This window comes from Tamandua tetradactyla, chromosome 5 (assembly GCF_023851605.1).
Source record: "Tamandua tetradactyla isolate mTamTet1 chromosome 5, mTamTet1.pri, whole genome shotgun sequence".
Classification (NCBI taxonomy): domain Eukaryota; kingdom Metazoa; phylum Chordata; class Mammalia; order Pilosa; family Myrmecophagidae; genus Tamandua; species Tamandua tetradactyla.
Window position 1 is genome coordinate 31,794,016 of NC_135331.1, and position 24,113 is coordinate 31,818,128.

At 41.7% G+C, this 24,113-nt stretch overlaps 1 protein-coding gene across 6 annotated transcripts in view; it reads left to right on the forward strand.

The window, feature by feature from the left end:
* MORC2 (MORC family CW-type zinc finger 2) overlaps positions 1–24,113 on the forward strand; it is a 63,630-nt gene that overhangs the window by 31,083 nt on the left and 8,434 nt on the right. For 4 of the 6 annotated variants that reach the window (XM_077160535.1, XM_077160537.1, XM_077160536.1 and 1 more), the window contains 16 exons: positions 353–432; positions 1,172–1,254; positions 1,830–1,915; positions 9,916–10,056; positions 10,152–10,306; positions 10,445–10,573; positions 10,954–11,059; positions 11,384–11,516; positions 20,839–20,913; positions 20,999–21,379; positions 22,001–22,132; positions 22,620–22,674; positions 22,861–22,929; positions 23,100–23,241; positions 23,391–23,615; positions 23,704–23,797. In XM_077160535.1, coding sequence (XP_077016650.1) covers positions 353–432; positions 1,172–1,254; positions 1,830–1,915; positions 9,916–10,056; positions 10,152–10,306; positions 10,445–10,573; positions 10,954–11,059; positions 11,384–11,516; positions 20,839–20,913; positions 20,999–21,379; positions 22,001–22,132; positions 22,620–22,674; positions 22,861–22,929; positions 23,100–23,241; positions 23,391–23,615; positions 23,704–23,797 — 2,086 coding nt within the window. The remainder of the gene's footprint in view (positions 1–352; positions 433–1,171; positions 1,255–1,829; positions 1,916–9,915; positions 10,057–10,151; positions 10,307–10,444; positions 10,574–10,953; positions 11,060–11,383; positions 11,517–20,838; positions 20,914–20,998; positions 21,380–22,000; positions 22,133–22,619; positions 22,675–22,860; positions 22,930–23,099; positions 23,242–23,390; positions 23,616–23,703; positions 23,798–24,113) is intronic. The other 2 variants (XM_077160538.1, XM_077160539.1) reach the window with 1 other exon arrangement.

Sequence of the window (24,113 nt, forward strand, 5' to 3'; positions counted from 1 at the left end):
TAGGTGCCCTGCTTGATACACTAAACTACCTGGGCCTCTCAGCTTGAAGGCTGAGGGGCCTTTAGATACTACCCAGGAAAGCAAAGGGTCAGTCTTGTTATCGAGATTGTTCCTTCTGTGGGTTTAACGACACACTTGGTGAATAGTGAGGTGGCTGACCAAAGATAAAGAGCAGGAGGCAAGAGACAGATAGAATAAGTCTAGTTTTTGCTAGTTTGTATTTTCATCACAAGGGGCAGGACAGCTGGTTTGGGAAGACCCAGGAAGATAGAGTGCTTTCTTTAGTTTTTGGTTTGGCTACCCTTTCCCACTGCTACTTGGGCCCTCTAAGATGTTTTTTTCTGCTCTTCAGGATGTACAAGTACACGTCAAGCCGTTTCAAGACCCGTGCAGAGCAGGAGGTGAAGAAAGCAGAGCATGTAGCTCGGATTGGTAATGCCACCCTCTGTGTAGGAGGAGGGAATGGAGGGATCTTCTTGGGACACTGCTGTGGCCAAAGCAAGGATCTAGGAAAAGTCTCCATCATCCAGGGACAAGGCTGTTCTTCATGACTGCTCTCCATTTTTTCCTCTGTTCTTTGCCCACCCCCTCCCTCAACCCCTTCATGTCAGTCCTCTCATTTCTTTTTCTCCCCATATTCTTTCTTCTCAGCCATTTATAGAGTTTTTCCTAAAATATTATTAGCTCTTTAAGGGCTTGCTTGACAGTGAAGAATCTCACAATATCCTCTGGCTTAAATATTTGGGAAATTGTTTTTCCTGACTTCAGGGCAAAAATCTCAAGGCCTGCCATGCTGATCAAGACTTCTTGGCTGTGATTGTTTGAGGTCTTCTTTAGTTTCCAGCTCATATGGAGGCCTTGAGTCTGGCTGCTTTGGGTTTTTTTTGACCTGTTAAATCCTATCAACGTTTGAAAAGTAGGGTCTCAAGTATAAGTCGTTGCCATTTTCATTGTGTCCTCATTTTCTGTTTTGAAAGGACTTTGTAGTCCAAGCAGGAGATTATTTTCTTAACCATTACTTTATCAGCTTTTTCCCTTAAAAAGACTATCCTGTTCCTGGACAGTGCATAGCAGGGCAGGAGCTGCCCCAGGACTGCAGTTTGGAATCAGGAGGGATGATGAAGAGTTTTGAGGCTTTAAATTCCTCACCATGTTTTTCTCTGAATTTCAGCTGAAGAGAAGGCTCGTGAGGCAGAAAGCAAAGCTCGAACATTAGAACTACGCCTAGGTGGAGACCTCACACGTGACTCTAGGGTAAGGTCCCCTAGGCCCATGTGGGCTATTCTGAGTCTGCCAGAAAATTTGGCATTAGCAGCCTAGAGGGAGCCTGATACAGCCTGGGTCAGTCATGAACTCGTCACTCTAAAAGCTAAGAAATGTAATGTTTTGATGCTGTGATGTTTGCATAGTCATATTTATTGAACACACTCTGTGCCAGAATCATGGCCAAAGATTTGATCATTTCAGCAGTCAGGTGAGGTAGATACTTTTTATCCCCAGTTTATAGAGAAATTCCATGCTACGGGCACCAGATCTCACACAATACCTGGGGTCATAGGTAGACTTGACTCTTACCTGCGTGATTCATGCTTCCCTACATTGTTATCACATGTCTGTTCTTTCAGTTAAGAATGTTTGCTTTTTCATGTCAGCAAGCCTGATCAAGGGAAACAGTCTTTGAGGGCCAATTTCGGTAGAAAGAAATAAATCTCCAGGTGTGGTTTTTGCATTCATGTGAGTTAAAGTGAGAAGTTTTAGATGTGGATGTTAGTTATTTACTGTGTCCTAGAGGACTGCTCCCCTCACTTGGTACCAATGCACGTTTCCAGGTGATGTTGCGACAGGTCCAGAACACAGCCATTACTCTGCGCAGAGAAGCTGATGTCAAAAAGCGGATCAAGGACGCCAAGCAGCGGTGAGTGCCAGTCTTTGAAATTTGTGTAGCTTTTATCTTACATAAATGTAGACAATTACTGAGCTTGAGGGAATCCAATCTTATCCCCTCCCAGGTTGGCATTTGCTCATGAAGACTGCTCTGAGAAAGCCATTAGTGATCTCTAGCACCTGTCTAGCACCCACTGCAGAGACCCTTTTTACCCTGTGTGCTCAGTTCTTTGCTAGAGTACAGCACTCTTCCCTAGAGCATTGAGGTTTGGAGTTAAACACCAAACCTCCTTATTGGAAACTGCCTTATCTTTACTTTCTTTACTTTTTTCTTTTTTCTTTTTTTTTATCTAATGTTTTTTATTATGAAAAATAACATATATGCAAAAAAGTAATGAATTTCCAAGTACGTTTTTTTTCATTTCTTAGTACATTTTCATCGATTTAGAAAAAGAAATAGCAAGACAACAGAAAAAGAAATAAAATGATAATATAGAGAAAAAATAAAAATAAAAAATATAAAAAATATATAAAAAACAAAAACAAACAAACAAACTAACAAAAACTGTAGCTCAGATGCAGCTTCATTTAGTGTTTTAACATAATTACATTACAATTAGGAAGTATTGTGCTGTCCATTTTTGAGTTTTTGTATTCAGTCCTGTTGCACAGTCTGTATCCCTTCAGCTCCAATTACCCATTATCTTACCCTATTTCTAACTCCTGATGGTCTCTGTTACCAATGACATATTCCAAGTTTATTCTCTAATGTCGGTTCATATCAGTGGGACCATACAGCATTTGTCCTTTAGTTTTTGGCTAGTCTCACTCAGCATAATGTTCTCTAGGTCCATCCATGTTATTACATGCTTCATCAGTTTATTCTATCTTAAAGCTGCATAATATTCCATCCTATGTATATACCACAGTTTGTTTAGCCACTCATCTGTTGATGGACATTTTGGCTGTTTCCATCTCTTTGCAATTTGTAAATAATGCTGCTATAAACATTGGTGTGCAAATGTCCGTTTGTGTCTTTGCCCTTAAGTCCTTTGAGTAGATACCTAGCAATGGTATTGCTGGGTCGTATGGCAATTCTATATTCAGCTTTTTGAGGAACCGCCAAACTGCCTTCCACAGTGGTTGCACCATTTGACATTCCCACCAACAGTGGATAAATGTGCCTTTCTCCACATCCTCTCCAGCACTTGTCATTTTCTGTTTTGTTGATAATGGCCATTCTGGTGGGTGTGAGATGATATCTCATTGTGGTTTTGATTTGCATTTCTCTAATGGCCAGGGACATTGAGCATCTCTTCATGTGCCTTTTGGCCATTTGTATTTCCTCTTCTGAGAGGTGTCTCTTCAAGTCGTTTTCCCATTTTGTAATTGGGTTGGCTGTCTTTTTGTTGTTGAGTTGAACAATCTCTTTATAAATTCTGGATACTAGACCTTTACCTGATATGTCGTTTCCAAACATTGTCTCCCATTGTGTAGGCTATCTTTCTACTTTCTTGATGAAGTTCTTTGATGTACAAAAGTGTTTAATTTTGAGGAGCTCCCATTTATTTATTTCTTTCTTCAGTGCTCTTGCTTTAGGTTTAAGGTCCATAAAACCGCCTCCAATTGTAAGATTCATAAGATATCTCCCTACATTTTCCTCTGTTTTATGGTCTTAGACCTAATGTTTAGATCTTTAATGCATTTTGAGTTAACTTTTGTATAGGGTGTGAGATACGGGTCCTCTTTCATTCTTTTGCATATGGATATCCAGTTCTCCAGGCACCATTTATTGAAGAGACTGTTCTGTCCCAGGTGAGTTGTCTTGACTGCCTTATCAAAGATCAAATGTCCATAGATGAGAGGGTCTACATCTGAGCACTCTATTCGATTCCATTGGTCGATATATCTATGTTTATGCCATTACCATGCTGTTTTGACCACTGTGGCTTCATAATATGCCTTAATGTCCGGCAGCGTGAGACCTCCAGCTTCGTTTTTTTTCCTCAAGATGTTTTTAGCAATTCGGGGCACCCTGCCCTTCCAGATAAATTTGCTTATTGGTTTTTCTATTTCTGAAAAATAAGTTGTTGGGATTTTGATTGGTATTGCATTGAATCTGTAAATCAATTTAGGTAGAACTGACATCTTAACTATATTTAGTCTTCCAATCCATGAACACAGTATGCCCTTCCATCTATTTAGGTCTTCTGTGATTTCTTTTAACAGTTTTTTGTAGTTTTCTTTGTATAGATCTTTTGTCTCTTTAGTTAAATTTATTCCTAAGTATTTTATTCTTTTAGTTGCAATTGTAAATGAAATTTGTTTCTTGATTTCCCCCTCAGCTTGTTCATTACTAGTGTATAGAAACACTACAGATTTTTGAATGTTGATCTTGTAACCTGCTACTTTGCTGTACTCATTTATTAACTCTAGTAGTTTTGTTGTGGATTTTTCCGGGTTTTCGACATATAGTATCATATCGTCTGCAAACAGTGATAGTTTTACTTCTTCCTTTCCAATTTTGATGCCTTGTATTTCTTTTTCTTGTCTAATTGCTCTGGCTAGAACCTCCAACACGATGTTGAATAATAGTGGTGATAATGGACATCCTTGTCTTGTTCCTGATCTTAGGGGGAGAGTTTTCAATTTTTCCCCATTGAGGATATTAGCTGTGGGTTTTTCATATATTCCCTCTATCATTTTAAGGAAGTTCCCTTGTATTCCTATCCTTTGAAGTGTTTTCAACAGGAAAGGATGTTGAATCTTGTCAAATGCCTTCTCTGCATCAATTGAGATGATCATGTGATTTTTCTGCTTTGATTTGTTGATATGGTGTATTACATTAATTGATTTTCTTATGTTGAACCATCCTTGCATACCTGGGATGAATCCTACTTGGTCATGATGTATAATTCTTTTAATGTGTTGTTGGATTCGATTTGCTAGAATTTTGTTGAGGATTTTTGCATCTGTATTCATTAGAGAGATTGGTCTGTAGTTTTCTTTTTTTGTAATATCTTTGCCTGGTTTTGGTATGAGGGTGATGTTGACTTCATAGAATGAATTAGGTAGCTTTCCCTCCATTTCAATTTTTTTGAAGAGTTTGAGGGGAGTTGGTACTAATTCTTTCTGGAATGTTTGGTAGAATTCACATGTGAAGCCGTCTGGTCCTGGACTTTTCTTTTTGGGAAGCTTTTGAATGACTGATTCAATTTCTTTACTTGTGATCGGTTTGTTGAGATCATCTATTTCTTCTTGAGACAAAGTTGGTTGTTCATGCCTTTCTAGGAACTTGTCCATTTCATCTACATTGTTGTATTTATTAGCATAAAGTTGTTCATAGTATCCTGTTATTACCTCCTTTATTTCTGTGAGGTCAGTGGTTATGTCTCCTCTTCTATTTCTGATCTTATTTATTTGTGTCCTCTCTCTTCTTCTTTTTGTCAATCTTGCTAAGGGCCCATCAATCTTGTTGATTTTCTCATAGAACCAACTTCTGGTCTTATTGATTTTCTCTATTGTTTTCATGTTTTCAATTTCATTAATTTCTGCTCTAATCTTTGTTATTTCTTTCCTTTTGCTTGCTTTGGGATTAGTTTGCTGTTCTGTCTCCAGTTCTTCCAAGTGGACAGTTAATTCCTGCATTTTTGCCTTTTCTTCTTTTCTGATATAGGCATTTAGGGCAATAAATTTCCCTCTTAGCACTGCCTTTGCTGCGTCCCATAAGTTTTGATATATTGTGTTTTCATTTTCATTTGCCTCGAGATATTTACTAATTTCTCTTGTAATTTCTTCCTTGACCCACTGGTTGTTTAAGAGTGTGTTGTTGAGCCTCCACGTATTTGTGAATTTTCTGGCACTCCACCTATTATTGATTTCTAACTTCATTCCTTTATGATCCGAGAAGTTGTTGTGTATGATTTCAGTCTTTTTAAATTTTTTGAGACTTGCTTTGTGACCCAGCATATGGTCTATCTTTGAGAATGATCCATGAGCACTTGAGAAAAAGGTGTATCCTGCTGTTGTGGGATGTAATGTCCTATAAATGTCTGTTAAGTCTAGCTCATTTATTGTAATATTCAAATTCTCTGTTTCTTTATTGATCCTCTGTCTAGATGTTCTGTCCATTGATGAGAGTGGGGAATTGAAGTCTCCAACTATTATGGTAGATGTGTCTATTTCCCTTTTCAGTAATTGCAGTGTATTCCTCACGTATTTTGGGGCATTCTGATTCGGTGTGTAAATATTTATGATTGTTATGGCTTCTTGTTTAATTGTTCCTTTTATTAGTAGATAGTGTCCTTCTTTGTCTCTTTTAACTGTTTTACATTTGAAGTCTAATTTGTTGGATTTTAGTATAGCTACTCCTGCTCTTTTCTGGTTGTTATTTGCATGAAATATCTTTTCCCAACCTTTCACTTTCAACCTATATTTATCTTTGGGTCTAAGATATGTTTCCTGTAGACAGCATATAGAGGGATCCTGTTTTTTAATCCATTCTGCTAGTCTCTGTCTTTTGATTGGGGAATTCAGTCCATTAACATTTAGTGTTATTACTGTTTGGGTAATACTTTCCTCTACCATTTTGCCTTTTGTATTATATATATCATATCTGATTTTCCTTCTTTCTACACTCTTCTCCATACCTTTCTTCTGTCTTTTCGTATCTGACGCTAGTGCTCCCTTTAGTATTTCTTGCAGAGCTGGTCTCTTAATCACAAATTTTCTCAGTGACTTTTTGTCTGAGAATGTTTTAATTTCTCCCTCATTTTTGAAGGACAATTTTGCTTGATATAGAAGCCTTGGTTGTTTAAGAATTACTGAGTGCATATGTAGAACGGTATGATTTCTAAATGTTGTGTTAATTTCTTTTTTTTTTTTCTTTCCGTTAATAAAAAAAAAAAAAAAGAAGTCTTGGTTGGCAGTTTTTCTCTTTTAGTAATTTAAATATATCATCCCACTGTCTTCTTGCTTCCATGGTTTCTGCTGAGAAATCTACACATAGTCTTATTGGGTTTCCCTTGTAAGTGATGGATTGTTTTTCTCTTGCTGCTTTCAAGATCCTCTCTTTCTCTTTGACCTCTGACATTCTAACTAGTAATTGTTTTGGAGAATGACTATTTGGATCTATTCTCTTTGGGGTGCACTGTACTTCTTGGATCTGTAATTTTAGGTCTTTCATAAGAGTTGGGAAATTTTTAGTGATAATTTCTTCCATTAGTTTTTCTCCTCCTTTTCCCTTCTCTTCTCCTTCTGGGACACCCACAACACATATATTTGTGCACTTCATATTATCATTCAATTCCCTGAGCCCCTGCTCAAATTTTTCCATTCTTTTCCCTATAGTTTCTGTTTCTTTTTGGATTTCAGATGTTCCATCCTCCAGTTCACTAATTCTAGCCTCTGTCTCTTTAAATCTACCATTGTAGGTTTCCATTGTTTTTTTTCATCTCTTCTACTGTATCTTTCATTCCCATAAGTTGTGATTTGTTTTTTCAGACTTTCCATTTCTTCTTTTTGTTGATCCCATGCCTTTTTCATGTCCTCCCTCAATGTATTGATTTGGTTTTTGAAGAGGTTTTCCATTTCTGTTCGTATATTCAGAATTAGTTGTCTCAGCTGCTGTATCTCATTTGAGCTATTGGTTTGTTCCTTTGACTGGGCCATATCTTCAATTTTCCTGGTGTGATTTGTTATTTTTTGCTGGCGTCTGGGCATTTAATCAGATTTCCCTGAGTGTGGGACCCAGCAGGTTGAAAGACTTTCCTGTGAAGTCTCTGGGCTCTGTTTTTCTTATCCTGCCCTGTATGTGGTGCTTGTCTGTCTGTGGGTCCCACCAGCAAAAGATGTTGTGGCTCCTTTAACTTTGGAAGACTCTCGCTGCTGGGTGTGTGGTGGAGGCAGAGGAAAGGTTGTAGGTTGGTTTTAATGGTTTCAAATTGTGAAGTCCCGGCATCTGAATTCCTTGAGAGAGGGATTCCACCTGAGTTGTGTTTCCCCCTCCCACGGGGAAGGTTCAGGTGGTAGAGAGCCCTGAAAGCAGCCCGCCTCTGCGTTCGGGGCAGTCGCAACCTGTGTAATCCCAGCGCTGAGCCCAGAGTTAACCAATCCTCTGCAGAAACAGCTGCAGAAGGCTCTGTTTCGCCCCCTTTCCTCTTTTTCAGTTAGCGCAATAGGCGACTTCCGCCTTGATCAGTTTTGCTTGAGCTGAGGGTCTATTTTTGTAGTCAGAAGTTGTTCATTAATGCCACTATTGGTGTTAGGTTGGACTCAGTCTCTACTACTGTTGGAGACTCTTTCCTTTCCCTCCGGGAAGCCGCGTGTGTGGGAGGGGCTCCGGTCACCGGCTGCCGTGGCCTGGGGAACCGCCGATCCGAGGCTCCCAGCCGGCCCGGAAAGCTGCGTGTGTGGGAGGGGCTCCGGCCGCTGGCCGCCGCAGCCTGGGGAACCACTGATCCGATGCTCCCAGCCGGCCTGGAAAGCCGTGCGTGGGGGAGGGGCGCCGGCTGCCACGGCCTGGGGAACCGCCGATCCAAGGCTCCCAGTCGGCCCGGGAAGCCACGCATGGGGGAGTGGCGCTGGCTGCCGCAGCTTGGGAAACCGCTGATCTGAGGCTCCCAGGCAGCCCGGGAAGCCGCGTGTGTGGGAGGGGCTCCGGTCGCTGACCGCCGCGGCTCGGGGAACCCATGATCCAAGACTCCCAGCCTGCCCGGGAAGCCGCGTGTGTGGGAAGGGCTCCAGTCGCTGGCTGCCGCGGCTTGGGGAACTGCCAATCCGAGGCCCCAGCCGGCCCGGGAAGCCGCATGTGTGGGAGGGGCTCCGGTCGCCGGCCGCCGCAGCTTGGAGAACTGCTGATCCGAGTCTCTCAGCCGGACCGGGAAGGAGGGAGGGAGGGGGGCTGGCTGCCAGCCGCCGTGGCCCGGGGAAGCGCGCACTGCTCGGGGACCTCACCGCAGCAGAGTCTCATAGCCGGTCCAGCCATTCCAGACTGGGGTACACTGTGTGTCTGGTTTCTGTCGTGGCTCCGGGAGCTGTTCTGTACTGTTTCTAGTTATTTAGTAGTTGTTCTGGAGGAGGAACTAAGACGCGTGCACCTTACTAAGCCGCCGTCTTCCCCTTTTTCTTTTTTTTGAAGGAGGTATAAAGTGCTTATTGTATAAAACTTGAAAAACACACATCATTAAGAAATAAAAATTTAGTTTAGTGGTTAGAATGCCCGCCTTTCATGTGGGAGACCTGGGTTCGATTCCTGGACCATGCATCACCCCCCCCAAAAAAAAAAAACAAAAAAACCCCAAAGAAATAAAAATTTAACTCCCCTCTAATTCTATCACATAGTGTTATTGCCTCTTATTTTTTCTTTTATTTTCTATGCACATATATGTATATATTCATTTTCTTCCCGTACCCCCAGCCTGCTTACAGATTTGGAATAATATTATATTGAGTTTTGTAGCTACCGTTTTTAGCTAGAATGAGCATTTTTCCTTAAATTATTACATTAATCCATGTCTTGCTTCTCCAGGCTCTGGGCTTGAATTACTTGGCTTGCTTCTTATTGGCCTCCTTGTCCCAGGATTAAGTTTCACATTTCTTCTTTCTAAGTCAGTCTACTGCTTGTCCATTGCCTTTCCAGATTCCAAGAGTTTGTTTACATTAATTATGTGGTATGAGCTTAATAGTTTTGTGAATTTTTGCCTTTTTATTTACTGTCATGTTAGTGGGGGTTGGGGGAAGATAAGAAGATAACCTTGTGTTAATTCCACAACTACCTGTGCAAAGATTTGTTACCACTTCACAGTAATGCAGTTATGCTTAAATCCATCCTGTTTTGTTATCAACAGCCAAAGTCTCATACTTTAATTAGGGAAGTTAAGGATGTAGCACAAACACATACCAAGTCTAACAGAGGTTATACATCAAATGGAGTTGAAAGACTTTGCTTAACCCATACCACATCTTAAACGCAATAATATTTGTGTGCCAATGAGGAGATCTGTTTAAATTGTCTTTTGTCTTTCTTGTCAGAGCACTTAAGGAACCCAAGGAGCTGAATTTCATTTTTGGGGTCAACATTGAACATCGAGAACTGGATGGCATGTTCATCTACAACTGTAGCCGCCTGATCAAGATGTATGAGAAAGTGGGCCCACAGCTGGAAGGGGGCATGTGAGTACTGCCCCAGGAAAGTTTTCAGTCCAAGACAGAGGTGGGAGGGTTTTGGCCAGTGGGGTGACAGAGGTGTGTTCTCTATCTCCCGGCAGGGCCTGTGGTGGGGTTGTTGGGGTCGTTGATGTGCCCTACCTGGTGCTGGAGCCTACGCACAACAAGCAGGACTTTGCTGATGCTAAGGAGTACCGGCACTTGCTGCGGGCTATGGGGGAGCATCTGGCGCAGTACTGGAAGGACATCGCCATTGGTAATGGGGCTTGAATGGCTGGGTTTCTTTCTTTTCTTTTCACCTCTAGGCTTAAGATCCTCCAGTTGTTTGGGAGAGTGAATTCAGAAAGAGGGAGAGGCTGGCCCCTGTTGTGATTTATGGATGTTTGCCTTTTAGCTCAGCGGGGAATCATCAAGTTCTGGGATGAGTTTGGCTACTTGTCTGCCAACTGGAACCAGCCCCCTTCTAGTGAACTGCGTTACAAACGCCGGAGAGCCATGGAAATCCCAACTACCATTCAGTGCGGTGAGTAGAGGTGGTCTGAACTCTCCTCCTGATTCATTTTTATCACAGAATGAGGCAGGAAGTCATCTAACCTCAAGGCCTCTCAAGTTGTAACTGAGCCGGGCCTCATTGGTTGGTACCGCATTTTTGTAGTATGAGTGTGTGACCGACCTTGTATCCTACCAGAGGTTGTTGAGAGCCCAGCGATACAAGGCTTCCATCCCCTTGATGGAATCGCTGTTTTTACTGAGAATTGCTATTCTGTAAGGACAAGAAGAGTTGGAGTCAAGTGAAAGTCTTTGTGTAGAAAGTATGGGGCGTCTTTCACTGTGAAGAGCCTTGATTGCAAATATTGTTGGTGGCTATGGCTGACAGTTATTGGGGTGTTTTTTATGTCTCAGATTTGTGTCTGAAGTGGAGGACCCTCCCCTTCCAGCTGAGTTCTGTGGAAAAAGATTACCCTGATACCTGGGTCTGCTCCATGAATCCTGATCCTGAGCAGGACCGGTGAGTACTTTTTCTAACAAGAGAACTATGTTTTTTTCCCCTTCCCCAATTTTCTCCTTACTTTTTTCATGAATTATACGTAATATAAAAAATGAGCATACGACTCTCTATGCTTCTTAAGGGCAGTGCCTGTATCGTTACATTTCTGACTTGCTGCAAAAAATAAGAATAGATGGGTATCCTTAGTGAATAATAATTCTACGTGTTTGGTAACTCTGAGATGGTTGTTTTGCAGGAGACAGTAGGGGTTGACGGAGATGGAAGGCCTCTGCCTAACTTACAGCCCTGTTTTGCCATGGCCTCCCTAGTACCTTCTCTTTGCAGGTGTGAGGCTTCTGAGCAAAAGCAGAAGGTTCCCCTGGGGACATTTAGAAAGGACCTGAAGACACAAGAAGAGAAACAGAAGCAACTGACAGAGAAAATTCGCCAGCAGCAGGAGAAACTGGAGGCCCTTCAGGTGTGTGGGGTCCTGGTCCAGCCTTTATTGGGTCTTCCCAAAACAGGAACCTTCAGTGGTTATTGGGTTCCCTTAGGCTCAGCTTCACCACCCACTCATCCTTATGTGCTTGTCAAACAAAGGTTTCCAACCCCAAACTTCAGGCCCAGGCACATAATTTTTCAAGTAAGCCTTGCTTATTTAAAACAAAACAAAACAAAACAAAGCATTATTTATATATATTCTCAAGTGGCCCAGTTCATTTAGAGCATGAAAAAACTCCAGAAAATAAAAAATCCTATCTTTTTAGGGGTAGGGTTAACCACCTACCAAGTTTTCATTGACCTATTTATATATAAACATGTATATTTTTAATAGAAACATAGAGACTATCATACGTATGTATGTATGTATTTTTAAGTGCATAATTATTTTCTTGAGATACTTTTCTGCAGTGTAATTGAAAGAATAAAAAGTCTTAAATTCTGTGGCTTTTTATAACTCTAAATCCTTCAAAAGATGTATTAATTTATATTTTGTAATAGTGTATGAGAGCATTACCACTTTTAAAAAGTTTTTGCCTTTGCAAATGATGCATTTTGTAATTTGACTTTCATGTTTCTAAGAAAGGATATATATATATTTTTTATATTGCTAAACATCTTTTTTTATTAATTTATAAATTAAAAAAATATAGCAACAAACATATTCTTAACATATGATCATTCCGTTCTACATATATGATCAGTAATTCACAGTATCATCACATAGTTGCATATTCATCATCGTGATCATTTCTTAGAACATTTGCATCAATTCAGAAAAAGAAATAAGACAACAGGAAAAATTCATACATACTATTCTAGTTTGCTAGCTGCCAGAATGCAATATACCAGAAACGGAATGGCTTTTAAAAGGGGGAGTTTAGTGAGTTGCTGGTTTACAGTTCTAAGGCCAAGAAAATGTCCCAATTAAAACAAGTCTATAGAAATGTCCAATCAAAGGCATCCAGGGAAAGATACCTTGGTTCAAGAAGGCCGATGAAGTTCAGGGTTTCTCTCTCAAGTGAGAAGGCACATGGCGAACATAGTCAGGACTTCTCTCTCAGCTGGAAAGGCATACGATGAATATGTCATCATCTGCTAGCTTTCTCTCCTGGCTTCCGGTTTCATGAAGCTCGCTGGGAGGCGTTTTCCTTCTTCATCTCCAAAGGTCACTGGCTGGGGGACTCTCTGCTTCATGGTGCTGCAGCATTCTCTGCTCTCTCTGAATCTCTCATTCTCCAAAATATTTCCTCTTTTATAGAACTCCAATAAACCAATCAAGACCCACCCAAATGGATGGAGACATGTCGTCCCTTAATCCAGTTTAACAACCACTCTTGACTAAATCACATCATCCAGGGAGATGATCTCATTACAGTTTCAAATATACAGCATTGAATAGAGAGTATTCTACCTTTATGAAATGGGATTTATATTAAAACATGGCTTTTCTTAGGGGGCATACTTCCTTTCAAACCAGCACACATACCATACCCCTTACCCCTTCCTTTCATTGATCACTAGCATTTCAAGCGCCTAAATTTATTTTAACATTTGTTCCCCCTACTATTTATTTTTATTCCGTGTGTTTTACTTGTCTGTTGATAAGGTAGATAAAAGCATCAGACACAAGGTTTTCACAATCACACAGTCACACTGCAAAAGCTATATCATTATACAATCATCTTTAAGAAACACGGCTACTGGAACACAGCTCTACATTATTCAGGCAGTTCCCTCCAGCCTCTCCATTACATCTTGACTAACAAGGTGATATCTATTTAATGCGTAAGAATAACCTCCAGGATAACCTCAACTCTGGAATCTCTCAGCCATTGACATTTTATTTTGTCTCATTTCACTCTTCCCCTTTTTGGTCGAGAGGTTTTCTCAATCCCTTGATGCTGAGTCCCAGCTTTTTCTAAGATTTCTGTCCCACGTTGCCAGGAAGGTCCACAACCTTGGAAGTTATGTCCCATGTAGATGGGGAGGGTGGTGAGTTTGCTTGTTGTGTTGGCTGGAGAGAGAGGCCACATCTGAGCAACAAAAGAGGTTCTCTTGGGGGTGACTCTTAGGCCTAATTTTAAGTAGGCTTGACCTATCCTTTGTGGGGTTAAGTTTCATATGAACAAACCCCAAGACTGGGGACTCAGCCTATTGCTTTTGTTGTCCCCACTACTTGTGAGAGTATCAAGAATTCTCTACCTGGGAAAGTTGAATTTCCCCCCTTTCTCACCAGAAGGGATTTTTTTATATGTTCATTGTGTTTCTTTTAGAATTGTTTATTTACCTAACAATTATCAGGGTGTTTATATTTTAATTGATGTTAGTTTTTTTTTTTTTGAATTTTTTTTTTTATTAATTAATGGAAAAAAAGAAATTAACCCAACATTTAGAAATCATACCATTCTACATATGCAATCAGTAATTCTTAACATCATCACATAGATGCATGATCATCGTTTCTTAGTACATTTGCATCGGTTTAGAAGAACTAGCAACACAACAGAAAAAGATATAGAATGTTAATATAGAGAAAAGAAATAAAAGTAATAATAATAGTAAACAAACAAACAAACAAAAAACCTATAGCTCAGATGCAGCTTCATTCAGTGTGTTAACATAATTACTTTACAATTAGGTATTATTGTGCTGTCCATTTTTGAGTTTTTGTATCTAGTCCTGTTGCACAGTCTGTATCCCTTCAGCTCCACTTACCCATTATCTTACCCTGTTTCTAACTCCTGCTGGACTCTGTTACCAATGACATATTGCAAGTTTATTCTCGAATGTCGGTTCACATCAGTGGGACCATACAGTATTTGTCCTTTAGTTTTTCGCTGGATTCACTCAGCATAATGTTCTCTAGGTGCATCCATGTTATTACATGCTTCATAAGTTTATCCTGTCTTAAAGCTGCATAATATTCCATCGTATGTATATACCACAGTTTGTTTAGCCACTCTTCTGTTGATGGACATTTTGGCTGTTTCCATCTCTTTGCAATTGTAAATGACGCTGCTATAAACATTGGTGTGCAAATGTCCGTTTGTGTCTTTGCCCTTAAGTCCTTTGAGTAGATACCCAGCAATGGTATTGCTGGGTCCTATGGTAATTCTATATTCAGCTTTTTGAGGAACCACCAAACTGCCTTCCACAGTGGTTGCACCATTTGACTTTCCCATCAACAGTGGATAAGTGTGCCTCTTTCTCCGCATGCTCTCCAGCACTTGTCATTTTCTGTTTTGTTGATAATGGCCATTCTGGTGGGTGTGAGATGATACCTCATTGTGGTTTTGATTTGCATTTCTCTAATGGCCAGGGACATTGAGCATCTCTTCATGTGCCTTTTGGCCATTTGTATTTCCTCTTCTGGTAGGTGTCTGTTCAAGTCTTTTTCCCATTTTGTAATTGGGTTGGCTGTCTTTTTGTTGTTGAGTTGAACAATCTCTTTATAAATTCTGGATACTAGACCTTTATCTGATATGTCATTTCCAAATATTATCTCCCATTGTGTAGGCTGTCTTTCTACTTTCTTGATGAAGTTCTTTGATGCATAAAAGTGTTTGATTTTGAGGAGCTCCCATTTATTTATTTCCTTCTTCAGTGCTCTTGCTTTAGGTTTAAGGTCCATAAAACCGCCTCCAATTGTAAGTTTCATAAGATATCTCCCTACATTTTCCTCTAACTGTTTTATGGTCTTAGACCTAATGTTTAGATCTTTGATCCATTTTGAATTAACTTTTGTATAAGGTGTGAGATATGGGTCTTGTTTCATTCTTTTGCATATGGATATCCAGTTCTCTAGGCACATTTATTGAAGAGACTGTTCTGTCCCAGGTGAGTTGTCTTGACTGCCTTATCAAAGATCAAATGTCCATAGATGAGAGGGTCTATATCTGAGCACTCTATTCGATTCCATTGGTCGATATATCTGTCTTTATGCCAATACCATGCTGTTTTGACCACTGTGACTTCATAATATGCCTTAAAGTCTGGCAGCGCGAGACCTCCAGCTTCGTTTTTTTTCCTCAAGATGTTTTTAGCAATTCGGGGCACCCTGCCCTTCCAGATAAATTTGCTTATTGGTTTTTCTATTTCTGAAAAATAAGTTGTTGGGATTTTGATTGGTATTGCATTGAATCTGTAGATCAATTTAGGTAGGATTGACATCTTAACTATATTTAGTCTTCCAATCCATGAACACGATATGCTCTTCCATCTATTTAGGTCTTCTGTGATTTCTTATAACAGTTTTTTTTTAGTTTTCTTTATATAGGTTTTTTGTCTCTTTAGTTAAATTTATTCCTAGGTATTTTATTCTTTTAGTTGCAATTGTAAATGGGATTCGTTTCTTGATTTCCCCCTCAGCTTGTTCATTACTAGTGTATAGAAACACTACAGATTTTTGAATGTTGATCTTGTAACCTGCTACTTTGCTGTACTCATTTATTAACTCTAGCAGTTTTGTTGTGGATTTTTCCGGGTTTTCGACGTATAGTATCATATCGTCTGCAAACAGTGATAGTTTTACTTCTTCCTTTCCAATTTTGATGCCTTGTATTTCTTTTTCTTGTCTAATTGCTCTGGCTAGAACCTCCAACATGATGTTGAATAATAGTGGTGATAGTGGACATCCTTGTCTTGTTCCTGATCTTAGGGGGAAAGTTTTCAATTTTTCCCCATTGAGGATGATATTAGCTGTGGGTTTTTCATATATTCCCTCTATCATTTTAAGGAAGTTCCCTTGTATTCCTATCTTTTGAAGTGTTTTCAACAGGAAAGGTTGTTGAATCTTGTCAAATGCCTTCTCTGCATCAATTGAGATGATCATGTGATTTTTCTGCTTTGATTTGTTGATATGGTGTATTACATTAATTGATTTTCTTATGTTGAACCATCCTTGCATACCTGGGATGAATCCTACTTGGTCATGATGTATAATTCTTTTAATGTGTTGTTGGATTCGATTTGCTAGAATTTTGTTGAGGATTTTTGCATCTGTATTCATTAGAGAGATTGGTCTGTAGTTTTCTTTTTTTGTAATATCTTTGCCTGGTTTTGGTATGAGGGTGATGTTGGCTTCATAGAATGAATTAGGTAGTTTTCCCTCCACTTCGATTTTTTTGAAGAGTTTGAGGAGAGTTGGTACTAATTCTTTCTGGAATGTTTGATAGAATTCACATGTGAAGCCGTCTGGTCCTGGACTTTTCTTTTTAGGGAGCTTTTGAATGACTAATTCAATTTCTTTACTTGTGATCGGTTTGTTGAGGTCATCTATTTCTTCTTGAGTCAAAGTTGGTTGTTCATGTCTTTCCAGGAACCCGTCCATTTCATCTAAATTGTTGTATTTATTAGCGTAAAGTTGTTCATAGTATTCTGTTATTACCTCCTTTATTTCTGTGAGGTCAGTGGTTATGTCTCCTCTTCTATTTCTGATCTTATTTATTTGTGTCCTCTCTCTTCTTCTTTTTGTCAATCTTGCTAAGGGCCCATCAATCTTATTGATTTTCTCATAGAACCAACTTCTGGTCTTATTGATTTTCTCTATTGTTTTCATGTTTTCAATTTCATTAATTTCTGCTCTAATCTTTGTTATTTCTTTCCTTTTGCTTGCTTTGGGATTAGTTTGCTGTTCTTTCTCCAGTTCTTCCAAGTGGACAGTTAATTCCTGCATTTTTGCCTTTTCTTCTTTTCTGATATAGGCATTTAGGGCAATAAATTTCCCTCTTAGCACTGCCTTTGCTGTGTCCCGTAAGTTTTGATATGTTGTGTTTTCATTTTCATTCGCCTCTAGGTATTTACTAATTTCTCTTGCAATTTCTTCTTTGACCCACTGGTTGTTTAAGAGTGTGTTGTTGAGCCTCCACATATTTGTGAATTTTCTGGCACTCCACCTATTATTGATTTCCAACTTCATTCCTTTATGATCCGAGAAAGTGTTGTGTATGATTTCAATCTTTTTAAATTTGTTGAGACTTGCTTTGTGACCCAGCATATGGTCTATCTTTGAGAATGATCTATGAGCACTTGAGAAAAAGGTGTATCCTGCTGTTGTGGGATGTAATGTCCTATAAATGTCTGTTAAGTCTAGCTCATTGATAGTAATATTCCGATTCTCTATTTCTTTATTGATCCTCTGTCTAGATGTTCTGTCCATTGATGAGAGTGGTGAATTGAAATCTCCAACTATTATGGTGTATGTGTCTGTTTCCCTTTTCAGTGTTTGCAGTGTTGTCCTCACGTATTTTGGAGCATTCTGGTTCGGTGCATAAATATTTATGATTGTTATGTCTTCTTGTTTAATTGTTCCTTTTATTAGTATATAGTGTCCTTCTTTGTCTCTTTTAACTGTTTTACATTTGAAGTCTAATTTTTTGGATATTAGTATAGCCACTCCTGCTGTTTTCTGGTTGTTATTTGCATGAAATATCTTTTCCCAACCTTTCACTTTCAACCTATATTTATCTTTGGGTCTAAGATGTGTTTCCTGTAGACAGCATATAGAAGGATCCTATTTTGTAATCCATTCTGCCAGTCTATGTCTTTTGATTGGGGAATTCAGTCCATTAACATTTAGTGTTATTACTGTTTGGATAATATTTTCCTCTACCATTTTGCCTTTTGTATTATATATATCGTATCTGACTTTCCTTCTTTCTACACTCTTCTCCATACCTCTCTCTTCTGTTTTCGGTTCTGACTCTAGTGCTCCCTTTAGTATTTCTTGCAGAGCTGGTCTCTTGGTCACAAATTCTCTCAGTGACTTTTTTTCTGAGAATGTTTTAATTTCTCCCTCATTTTTGAAGGACAATTTTGCTGGATATAGAAGTCTTGGTTGGCAGTTTTTCTCTTTTAGTAATTTAAAATATCATCCCACTGTCTTCTAGCTTCCATGGTTTCTGCTGAGAAATCTTCACATAGTCTTATTGGGTTTCCCTTGTATGTGATAGATTGTTTTTCTCTTGCTCCTTTCAAGATCCTCACTTTCTCTTTGACCTCTGACATTCTAACTAGTAAGTGTCTCGGAGAACGCCTATTTGGGTCTAATCTCTTTGGGGTGCGCTGCACTTCTTGGATCTTTAATTTTAGGTCTTTCATAAGAGTTGGGAAATTTTCAGTGATAATTTCTTCCATTAGTTTTTCTCCTCCTTTTCCCTTCTCTTCTCCTTCTGGGACACCCACAACACATATATTTGTGCGCTTCATATTGTCCTTCAGTTCCCTGATCCCCTGTTCAAATTTTTCCATTCTTTTCCCGATAGTTTCTGTTTCTTTTTGGAATTCAGATGTTCCATCCTCCAAATCACTAATTCTATCTTCTGTCTCTTTAAATCTATCATTGTAGGTATCCATTGTTTTTTCCATCTTTTCTACTTTATCCTTGACTTCCATAAGCTCTGATTTGTTTTTTCAGTTTTTCTATTTCTTCTTTTTGTTCAGCCCATGTCTTCTTCATGTCCTACCTCAATTTATCGATTTCATTTTTGAAGAGGTTTTCCATTTCTGTTCGTATATTCAGCATTAGTTGTTTCAGCTCCTGTATCTCATTTGAACTATTGGTTTGTTCCTTTGACTCGGCCATATTTTCAATTTTCTGAGCGTGATCCGTTATCTTCTCCTGGCGTCTGGGCATTTAGTCAGATTTCCCTGGGTGTTGGACCCAACAGGTTGAAAGATTTTTCTCTGAAATCTCTGGGTTCTGTTTTTCTTATCCTGCCCATTAGGTGGCCCTCGTGGCACACGTTTGTCTGCTGCTTCCACCAGGAAAAGGTGCTGTGAGTCCTTTAACTTTGGAAAACTCTCGCCGTGGGGGAGGTTCGCCAGCCAAAGCGGCTTGGAAGAATGCCAGCCAGCCCAGGGTTCCGAATGCTGGGAGGGTTGTTGGCCGCCGCAGCCCGGGAGAGCGCCCGACCGAATTTCCTAGTCAGCCCGGGGCGCCAAGCGTGGCGGGAGGGCGCCAGCCGCCGCAGCCCGGGAGAGTGCACCGTTCCCAGCCTGACTTGGGGAGTCACGTGTTTGGAAGGGACCCCCCCCCCGGTCACCGTTCTCCGCGGTCTGGGGATTTCCGACCCAACTCTCTCAGTTGGTCCGGCGTGCCTCGCGTGGTGGGGGCACCATCCACCGTGGCCCGAGGGGACCGCCTCCCAAATTCTGCCAGCTGGCCTGGGAAGGAGGAAGGGAGGGACTCCGGCCGTCCCGCCCGGGAAAACCCGCGCCCCTCGGCGATCTCATCGGAGCTGGTTCTCCCAGTCAGTCATTCCAGGATGGGGTACGCCATCCCTTTGATCTCCGTCGTGGCTCTGGGAGCTGCTCTGTATCGTCTCCACTCCCCCAGTAACTGTTCTGGAGGAGGAAAGGTGAGGGTGGCAAGGCTGTCGAGGCCGGTGTTGGAGGAGAAGGTGCAGTGCATTAGAAAACCTTGTACATTTGTGCACGTGGTCCAAGTACTCCACGAGTTATGGGCGCCTCCTCTGGGGGTCCCACAGGAAGAAATTGCTTGTCCTTTCTGTGGTTGGGGCGCCTAGTGGGGCTGATGTTAGTTTTTTTGTTGTTGTTGACAAATCTTCACATACATACAGCCCATTCTTGGTGTACTATATCAGTGGTTCACAATATCATTATATAGTTGTGTAATTCATCACCATGATTCTTTTTAGGACATTTGCATCACTCCAGAAAAATTAAAAGAAAAAAGAAAAAAAGCCATACATCCCATACCCCTTACCCCACCCTCTCATTGACTGCTAGTTTTTCTCTTCACCCAATTTGTACTACCCCTTATTCCCCATTATTTATTTATTTTTTATCCTTTTTTTTTTTTTAACTCATCTGTCCATACCCTGGATAAAAGGAGCATGATCTGTTATTTTTCAAAATTACATTTGTTTAACCTTTATCATACTTAATACAAATGTGTCAGCCTTTTTGGCTTTTGTATTTGTGATAGGCGAAACATTATAGGTGGATCTCTCCATTGGCTAATTCTTCCTTGCCTTTCTGGTCTCATCCAAGCTGTCCCCCCATATATAAGGTCTTTCCCACCTCTTTTGGCTGTTTCTTTAATAGAAATTTAGTTCACTGACACTTTCCCCTAGTTTTCAATTGCTGGATTAATAGCATAGTCCTGTGATTTGCCAGTGATTTGGTATATTTTTGGGAGGATCATAAGAGTAGGACTCTGGCCCTGGTGTTTTTCTTATTTGCCTAAGTCCCAGACATGTAGTGGGCATCCAAAAAGAGTTTGCCTTAGTGTACACAGTCATGTAAACAACCTTGCTGTCTTGTTTGCCATGCAGAAAACCACACCCATTCGCTGCCAAGCTGACCTGAAGAAGTTACCCTTGGAAGTGACCACCAGACCTTCCACTGAGGTTAATCTCAGGGAACTAGGGAGGGGCTTTTCCTTGGTGTCTCATGATAGGATCAGTTACCTCATTTTCTCTGGGCCTTTTTTAGGAACCTGTGAGGAGACCACAGCGTCCTCGGTCACCCCCTTTACCTGCTGTGATCAGGAATGCTCCAATCAGATCCCTTCCCCCACAAGTTCCCAAACCGGCCAGCCAGCTCCGAAAGGCTCCTATCATCAGCAGCGCCCCAAAACCTCCTACCTTGGCAGCCCGGGAGGAGGCCAGTACTTCCAGGCTGCTCCAGCCACCTGTGGTACCCCGAAAGCCTGTTAACACTCCGATAAAGACTGTACCTCGACCTACCCCTATTGTGCAGCCGCCATTACCATCTCTACTGCTGAATTCCAAGAACCTTCGTGAGGTCCCTGCTCCCAGGGCCATCAAGACTCCAGTGGTCAAGAAGCCAGAGTTGCCTAATAAACTCTCTCCGGTGAGATGCTCTGCTTTCTCCGTCTCACTGCCTAGCTCATCCTCAGTGGTATAGGAATAGAGTTACACAGTGTCAAACCTGTACTGGGGGCATCTTAGTGATTACCCAGTCTAAAGTTTCCCTGTTGCCCATGAGGAGAAGAAGCCTGGATGGCTGAAGGGACTTACTCAGGGGTCCAGAGCAAGTTGGTTGCTGGTTAGAATGTAGTTCTCCCTCTGAAGAGCTCTTCATTGCTCCCTCTGAGTTTTGGTCTGCCACATACTTGAATCATTCCCACAGGCTTCTCATTGTATGGGTGTAGGTAGACAGCCAGGTGACGGCCTCATGGGCTCCAACAGTGGTCAGCAAGTTTCAGGGAGGTTATTGCTGGCTGGCCAGCCAGGTAGGCTAAGAGTGTGTGTATGTTGCGAATTAAGAGACTTCCCCCATAGCAGTTTTGAGTTTCCTGAACTTGTGCCTTTGAGCAAAGATCCTCACGGTTGCAGAGGCCAGGAGGTTGTTTGTATACAGAGTAATGTAGAGATTGAGGGCATAGCGTCCCCTCTCTGGAAAACTAGGCCAGAAGAGATTACCTCAGGGGCTGAATGGGACCCCTACATTTCCACTCTCATCTTGCTCCAGGCTACCCCTGGCCGGAAGCGGAGTCTTGGGGTCTCTGATGAGGAAGAAGCTGAAGAAGAGACTGAGAAGAAGAAGGACAGGTCCAAGCGGGCTAAGATTGCTGTGAAGGAGGAAAAGAAAGACTCAAATGAGGTAGAGCCTTCTTCCTCAGGTTTTCTACCCTCCCTCACCCCCACCTGTGGTCTGAACCAACCCACGTTTGTGTTCTATGACATGAGCTTTCCTAGAAACCTAGGCCATGGCTCTGAAGGACTGCCAGTCACACAGATGATTGGAAACATGGTTCAGGGTGAATGTTGAATGAGACTGGTTCCTGGCTCTAATCACAGCCTCCCGTTGGTAACTGTTCACTGTGTGGGAGAAGTCAACATGATGTGGATTGGAGGGCTTGAAATAACTTCCCTTGGTCTGTTACGTTCTGTCCCCTGGCTGCGCTGTCTTGTTTATAATGGTGGCAGAAGGGTAATACTTATGATAGTGATTTTGAATAGTGGCTCTCATTAAGGTACAATAATTTAAATTTCAGTATAAGATGACATGAAAGTGACAGTCAATGATGTAAAAGTCTACTTTTCCTGGGGGGTGGAGATACCTCTGACAGACTCTATTTTCCTTGCAGCTCTCAGACAGTGCTGGGGAAGAGGATCCAGATGACCTCAAGAAGGCTCAGAAAGGTGAGTTGGGGGAGGTACCTAGCAGCCAGTTTGTGGTGGTAGTGGGAGGTGGAGCCTTTTGGCAAGCACACTTTATCGTGAAGGCTTCTGGAATCTTTTCTGGGTCTGGATTCTTGTGCAGCAGTGGTTCCAAATCTAAACCTGAGAAGAATTCTGAAGACAGTTCACCTTCATGTTTATTTTTAGCACCAGTTCCTTGGCGTTTACCTCTGGCAGTCACCCATCCTGCTGCTTGTTGGCACCCTCACGACAGAGGTGGGGAAGGAGCCCTGGGTGGCTGGGCTTTGTGTCCAGGGCGGAGTGGGGGCAAGCACCTAGGGGTTCTTATCCCTCAGCACCATTGGGCTCCCTTTCTCAAGGCGGCCCTGGCTGAGTGGGGGGCTTGAGTCCTGGTTTCTGACTCACACCCCTATCCCCTTTCTCAGATAAAGGGCTGCATGTGGAGGTGCGTGTGAACAGGGAGTGGTACACGGGTCGTGTCACAGCCGTGGAGATGGGCAAGCATGTGGTGCGTTGGAAGGTGAAGTTTGACTATGTGCCCACAGACACGACACCAAGAGACCGCTGGTAACGCACTGTCTGGGAGGCAGGGTTGAGGGAAGGAGACACGGGGGCACGAGGTGGGGCAATGATTGGCAGGTTTCCCAAGCCCCTCTGCAGGCAGTTCATCCTGAAAGTCCAAGAACACATCTGACACACGACTGTGTCTTCCATAGGGTGGAAAAAGGCAGTGACGATGTTCGCCTTATGAAGCCTCCTTCTCCAGAGTATCAGAGCCCTGATACGCAGCAGGAGGGTGGTGAGGAGGAGGAAGTGGTCGTAGCCCAGCAGGCTGTAGCCCTGGCAGAGCCCTCCACATCTGACTGCATCCGCATCGAACCTGATACTACTGCCCCGAGCACCAATCATGAAACCATTGACCTGCTCGTCCAGATCCTCCGGTGGGTGTGTCTTTCCCTTCCTGGGACAGCCACTGCTGTCTACCACCTCCATGCCATTCTGAATTTCTGTCCCTGCTTTCTTGCTCAGGAACTGTTTACGGTATTTCCTGCCTCCAAGTTTCCCCATCTCCAAGAAGGAACTGAGCTCCATGAATTCAGACGAGCTAATATCATTTCCTCTGGTGAGTCGGACCTGGCTTTGGGTTTTGCACTGTGCCTTCCCAGCTGGTGCCTATCTTGATGGCTACCTCACAGTTGTGTGTCCTTCCTCAGTTAGCTTCTTTTCTGCCATTATCTTAGTGGGATTCAGATATGTTTTCTCTAGCTATCAGCTAAGAGGAGAGAGGAAACTTTGTGTTGTGGAGAAAGAAGTGGCTTAGACTGGCTATGAATGATATGCAGAGAGCCACTCTCATCCCACCATAAGATGTTGGGGGCTCAGTCCACACGTAGGGATGGCAGGCCTGGTTTGACATTTTACATCCTTTCTCTGCCCAG